The sequence below is a fragment of the Nasonia vitripennis genome, chromosome 4 (genome assembly GCF_009193385.2).
Source record: "Nasonia vitripennis strain AsymCx chromosome 4, Nvit_psr_1.1, whole genome shotgun sequence".
NCBI lineage: Eukaryota > Metazoa > Arthropoda > Insecta > Hymenoptera > Pteromalidae > Nasonia > Nasonia vitripennis.
Genome location: NC_045760.1, coordinates 18,986,724 through 18,993,265, shown reverse-complemented (window position 1 = coordinate 18,993,265; position 6,542 = coordinate 18,986,724). Strand labels below are relative to the sequence as shown.

Here is a 6,542-nt window from a genome sequence, read left to right as displayed (position 1 = left end):
CGCCGTCCTCAATGCTGTAGACTGTTTATACCGATCGGCGTTGACGGCGACTTGGCGAGAGAGGAAGAGAGAACGCGACCTGACGCGACCCGTTATACAGCTCTGCGGAACAGTGCAGATCCGCGGCGTACACACTGTGCTCTCCGTAAGGCTTGATTACTCAATTAAAGAAAAAAGAGCTTATGCCGCTGCCGCTGCTATAATGTTTATCCCCCGGGTGCATCGCGGGAAGCGCGATGCCATGAATCTTGGCTAAGTATTGGCTTTTATTACATGGGAAGCTAGGAGCTCCCATCTCATATACCATACTGTACATAACATGGTGCTTATTAGTCTTGAATTTTTCATAAATTTTGCGCGTCTGCAGCATCTGCTGTTGGGTTGTGTTTTAACGGTTATCTGCTTAGCTGCACTCTCGTTAAGAACAGTGTTCGCTGCCCAGCTCCCCCTCTCTCTTTCTCTCTTGTTTCTGCAGGATTGCTCTGATGGTTGAGAGAATAAAGCTTCTCCAGTGCATGCTAGCGCCGTTTATTCGCACATAACAATCCAATCGGCTGAGCGCATATAAGATACACACACACACACACACACACACACACACACAATCAGAGTCTAAAAATCGAAGCGCCTCCAGGAATCGTTCCCAGAAGCATATTATATATAGTTCGTCTGATCGGTACACACTACACTATACAAGTGGGTATACGTGCACAGCCTCGCTCGTCGAGCAGCGATCCGTGAGTCGTGACGCACGTACACATCACCGCGCGCGCGAGAGACGCGAGAGACGCGAGAGAGGAGAGCCTGGCTGATCACTGATGGCTCGCCGCAGTACACTTTTTGCCGCGGCGGAGGAAGCATCTCGGCTCGCGCGCACTTCTTTCTTATATACGTGTATTTTCTCTCGTGCGCGCGAGCGGCCGCACACTGCACAGTGGTGGCTCTGTGTGTGCTGCAGGCTGCTGCACAGGCACGCAAGTTCTAGCCGCACATGTACTATATAGGTATAGGGGGCCCAGCTGCGGCCCATGTGTGAGTAGTCAGTAGACTGTGTAGACGGCGAGATCAGTCATCAGTGCGCAGTTTTCGGGCCTTCGGGATCTTCGGGATCTTCGGGATCGAACATCAGGCTGTCCACCGAGGAGAGTCGGTATGCCGCGGCGATGCGCTATAAGCGACGCGGCCTGAGCAGCGCCGTCCTGGGCCTCGGCGGAGGTCTGCTGCTCGGATTGTTGTTGCTCGGCGCCCAGCGAGAGCCGCGTCGAGCAGCCCCCTCGGCGGCTTCCGCGGCGGCACCGACCAGTCTTCGGGGAGGCCCACGGCAGGCTGCCGAGGGGCTCGCTTCGCCGAAGAACGCCAGCGGCCAAGGCCTCCTCTACGTCGGGGTGATGACGGCGAGGAAGTACCTGGGCACGAGGGCCAAGGCAGTCTACGAGAGCTGGGGCAGCGAGGTGCCGGGTCAGATCGGCTTCTACTCGTCCGAGGGCTCGCGGCCGCCGGAGGAGAGGCCGGACCTCCCGCTCCTGGCGCTACCCCGCGTCGACGACAGCTACCCGCCGCAGAAGAAGTCCTTCCTGATGCTGCAGCACATGTGGACGGCCTACGGAGAGAGATTCGAGTGGTTTCTCCGGGCGGACGACGACCTCTACGTCAGGATGGACAGGCTGGAGAAGCTTCTGAGAAGCGTCGACTCCAGGAAGCCCGAGTACATCGGCCAAGCGGGCAGAGGCAACTCCGAGGAGTTCGGCCTGCTGTCGCTCGAGTACGACGAGAACTTCTGCATGGGAGGACCCGGGGTCATCTTCTCGAGGGAGACCCTGCGCAGAATCGTGCCCCACATCAAGCACTGCCTGGCGAACCTCTACACGACCCACGAGGACGTCGAGCTCGGCAGATGCGTGAGGAAGTTCGCCGGTATATCCTGCACGTGGAGTTACGAGGTAATTTCTCATTTTTATACCGTTCTTAGTTGAATGTCCGCAAGACCGGTTTTCTGAAAATTCGAGTGTGCGCCGTGCGGCTTCCCCCGGAGTTATATTTTGTGATGTGCGTTTTCTTTTTTCTTGCCAATAGAGGGCAAATTTAGCCGGCCACGTGCCGTGTCGTGTGGTGAGCCTTTTTCTCACTCTCTCTCTCTCTCTCTCTCTAAAAATACAGGGAAGATCGCACGCGCGGGCAATACCGAGCTGCGTGCGATTTATGCGTGCGAATGAGGAAGCCGCTCGTTAAAGAGTCAAACGAATCGTGAGCCGCTAAGCTGATATGCCTCTCTCTCTCTCTCTCTCTCTCTCTCTCTCTCTCTCTCGCTCTGTGTGGATCTTAATCGGCCGGTCAATCTTGTCCTTTAGGCGCGATAAAAACGGCCTCGAATTTTCCCTCGGATACAACGGACAGTACAGAGATGCGCTTATATAGCGATAGTACAGAGCATCGCGTACACATATGTATATTTGGAGCGAACGTATGTGCGGAGAGCAGCAGAAGCGCAGGAAGTGTGTAGTTGACTCTAATTTATAACGTTGTGCGCTCTCGCGCCTGATGTGTTACATATATAGCAATAACTGTTTTGCAGATGCAGTCGATCCTGTATCACAACAGCAGCGGCGACCTGGCCTTCACCGGCAAACTCAAAAGCAAGGAGGTCCATCGAGCCATCAGCATGCACCCGGTCAAGAGCCCGCCGCACATGTATCGTCTGCACAACTACATGCGGGTTAGTGTGTATTCTATAGAGTATATATTGTATATTGTGTATGATGCATATGCTCGATTGGATTGTGGGCGTGCAGTCGAGTCGTCGACCCCCGTGTGATCTGTATAAAAAACTAAAACGCGAGTCACGACGACTGGGATAGAACTGCTTGTAGAATGTCACGGTTTATGGCTTCTGTTGGGCACGTTCGAAGCGATGATTCATGGAAGGAGATCGTTAAATCGCGTTTCGGAGCTACACGAGAAGTGTATCGAGAGATGTGCTTTGGGCCGTACAACTCTCCTTCTGATGAAAATAATAATTTAGTTTGTATAGCGCAACCGTTCGTCGAACTCGAGCTCGTACGAGTGTGGTGACTCGGAAGATGAATTTCTTTTTTAATTTATTGACCATGACATTTTTGACATTTTTGACATTTTTGACATTTTTGACCATGAAGAAGAGTATCTATACTATTATTCGATATTCGTATGGACTGATACTAACTTTAGGAAATCAATTTTTTTTAAATTAGACAACGCTGAAGGAAAACTTTTTACCCATCTGATCATAAATTGCCATGATGCGCGAACTTCTCGTAAAACTTCATACTTTCTCCTGTCTATGGAGGCATATACATATACTTAGGTATGTTGCGCAATATTTAGAGAACCGTATACGTCTCAATATACAGAGTTACGCGCGAAGTATTGACGATGCATCTATTTTTGTTCGGTCATTCGACGATTTTTACACAAGTTTCGCGTTGACAGGGTCTGAAAGTCCAAGAGCTGCAGCAGAAGAGGATCGAATTGCAGCGGGACATGGAAAGGATGCGGGATCTGGCAAAGGGCCTGACGACCGTTGGCTCGGATTCGCCGAGAACGTCAGGTAATTGCCGCTATTTCACTTGACTAGGCAGAAATGCGCCTTATAACTCGTACTCGTTTGCAGCCGCAAATTGGCCCGCGCATAAATTGAATTTTCACATATCATGTATCAAATGCTTTATCTTTTATTATACCAAGAAAAATACTCATTTTGATCACTAGTTCGTCTGCGCATCCTAACCTTTATTTTATATATAGCGTTGACGCTATAAACATAAAATTATTCAGATTTGCGAAATATGTGTACATTTATAATTAGAGACACATGTACAAACGTTATTTTGTATAAACGTTATTTATTATTTCTTTCAATTATTATTATTTTTTTAATAACTATTTGTCAAAGTTAACTAACAAAAGCATCGATCGATGGCATTGTAAATAAATAATATTCGTGCCTGATTTTTTTCAATGAAAAAAAAAATCAATCGGCATAATATAACTTGGTCGAAAAAAGCAGGTTCCCGATCGAGCCACTGGGATTTCGTCTCGCGCTCTGAATACAGCCTGGGTGACTCGAATCCTCGACGCCGTTTACACGCCGATTTGAAAGAAGGCCTGGAAGACGTCACTCGGGAGGTGATGGCATCGATCAACGCCTGTTCTCGGCAACGTGGCCGGTTTGTCGAGGAACGACAGGCCCTTTACGGCTATCGCAGACTGACACCCCTCGGAGCGGATACCGTACTCGATCTCCTGCTGCTCTACAAAAAGTACCGCGGCAGAAAAGTTACGCTGCCGGTCAGGAGGCATCTGTATCTCCATCAGCCTTTTACCGGTAAATACTTAGTTTTAATGAACCGAGATGGAGTTGTACTTGACTTGCGCAAAATAATATCGAGATCACGCACTCTCTTTGTAGTGAGATCATTATCTTAATGCATGACAGTTAGAAAGGAATGTTTAACTGTGATGAGCACATGATATCATTGCCCTTCCCTTCTTTTGTCATGCATAGTTTCGAGTGAAGCTGACAGTATTGCATTCTAAGAAACGTGAAATGTTTCTTTTTGCATAACATAGTTTATGTTTGTGAAAATTATATATATATTGTTTCGTCGTGAGACTTTTTTTACCGATGGTTGTCGCTAATTTGTCTAATTATTATAGCTATGTAAAAAATAATATGTAGATATATATTTGGTCCTTGAACGTTGACCAGGAAAAATTACTGTCTTAGTTGAAATTCTAGTTTTCCATAACCTCGTGAGGAATGTAAAGAGTAAAGCCGAAAATATGAGCTTTGAAATTAAAATTAGGAGTTCTGCAGTCGAAAAATAACACATCTGCACTCAAGTCTTGCGTGTACGTTCTGTATTACGATACCGCCAAGTCGAAACACCCGCTTTTTCTATGCGCATGTTTCTACAGCGCGTCTTTACCCAAATACAAAAACACCAATTAACAAATTGAAAGCCTTTTCATTCGAAGAGACGCAGAAGCAACGCGATAAGTAAATTTACTTTCTCACATCGCTGTTTTCAAAACGCCCGACTCTCGAATTAGAGCAAAAGGCCACTTAACTCACACAACAGTCTGAAAAACCTGTTGCGAAGCGTGGAGCAACGGTACAGTGCTCACAACGCGAACACTGTACTATATTTACCAAGCTCGCGCGTGTTAATACAACAGATAAAGCGATAACGAGAACGCGTCGTTTGTCCACAGGTCTGGAGTCGCGCGAGGTGCAGACGACCAATGCAGACGTGTCCACCATCTATTTAGTCGTACCAGTGTCCGGTCGTCAGAAGGCCCTGCGCCGATTTCTCGCCAATTACGAGCGGCTCTGCCTCTCGGTTGGCCAGCGGACTGAACTACTGGTGATCCTATACCCGAGCCACGAGGACGACGCGTCGATTATGAAGTCGATAGAGCGGCTCGACCGAAACAAGGTTCGCCTTGTCCAAGGAACTGGAAAGTTTTCTCGAGCTCGGGCACTCGATCAGGGCGCCGCGCTTCTGAATGACGATGATCTCATGTTCTTTGTTGACGTGGACATTAGTTTTGACGTCGAAGCCCTGGCCAGAATTAGAAGGAATACCATTAGATCAAAGAGGATTTATTTCCCAGTGGTTTTCAGTCAGTACGACCCCAGGATAGTGTATGGAACGAGGGGCCCGCCGGAGACGCCAGACATTAGTCCGCTCAGTGGATTCTGGCGACTTTTCGGTTTTGGAATCGTTGCAATGTACAAAAGTGACTACGAAGCCATTGGTAGGTTCGACCTGACAATCGAAGGCTGGGGAAAAGAAGATGTCGACCTATTCGAGAAGGCCGTCAAGTCGAGTCTACAGGTGTTCAGGGCTCCGGATTTGGGACTAGTGCACGTGTATCATGGGGTCAGCTGTGACAAGTCTCTCAAAGAGCATCAGTTCGCAATGTGTAAGGGCACCAAGGCCGACACCTACGCCAGCACCGAGCAGTTAGCCAGCCTGATCTACCGCAACCCGGAATACCTGGACTTCGCGAGGAAAACCAGAGCTATGGCTAACACGTCGAGTCCCGCAGCTTAATGCAAACTTTGATCATTTTGTCTCACTGTGCAATTTATTTGTTATACGTATAAGGTATTGAATTTGGTTTTTTGCAGCAAACTGTCAACTGAACTGTTATGTTGTCGACTGATGAATTGTACATTATGTGTAGGTGATGCGTCCAGAGACTTTTAAGACGCGTTGCAAATTAAATGTGATATTGCTGTGCCTTTTTTCAAGCATACGACAGAATTATTTTATAAAGAATTTCCTATATGCCACGAAAATATTGATGCATTTTCAATCTGTTTATAGACTGCAGCTGCTATGCTCTAATTGTAATAAAACCTTTTATTTATTTATTTTCCCAGCCCGATGTGAATAATAAGAGAATAGTACACATGATTGCTTAATTTAGTCAATTATTTTCTGGTTGATCATTAACTTTACAAATAGTTCTATTTTTACAAAATCATTAAATTATTA

General features: G+C 47.4%; 1 protein-coding gene across 1 annotated transcript; it reads left to right on the top strand.

The window, feature by feature from the left end:
* The first annotated feature begins 827 nt into the window (after positions 1-827).
* Positions 828-6,469, top strand: LOC100120051 (chondroitin sulfate synthase 1). Its single transcript, XM_031928809.2, has 5 exons — positions 828-1,940; positions 2,573-2,713; positions 3,466-3,583; positions 4,043-4,360; positions 5,251-6,469. Exons 1-5 carry the CDS (start codon positions 1,164-1,166, stop codon positions 6,093-6,095), a joined length of 2,199 nt encoding a protein of 732 aa, XP_031784669.1. The 5' UTR covers positions 828-1,163; the 3' UTR covers positions 6,096-6,469.
* The last annotated feature ends 73 nt before the right edge of the window (positions 6,470-6,542 follow it).

Excerpts from the sequence above, each read along its gene's own strand:
- LOC100120051 (XM_031928809.2), top strand. The coding sequence starts at position 1,164 with ATGCGCTATAAGCGACGCGGCCTGAGCAGCGCCGTCCTGGGCCTCGGC. Across the intron at positions 2,714-3,465 it reads GTCTGCACAACTACATGCGG|GGTCTGAAAGTCCAAGAGCT; the intron begins GTTAGTGTGTAT and ends TCGCGTTGACAG. Across the intron at positions 4,361-5,250 it reads TCTCCATCAGCCTTTTACCG|GTCTGGAGTCGCGCGAGGTG; the intron begins GTAAATACTTAG and ends GTTTGTCCACAG.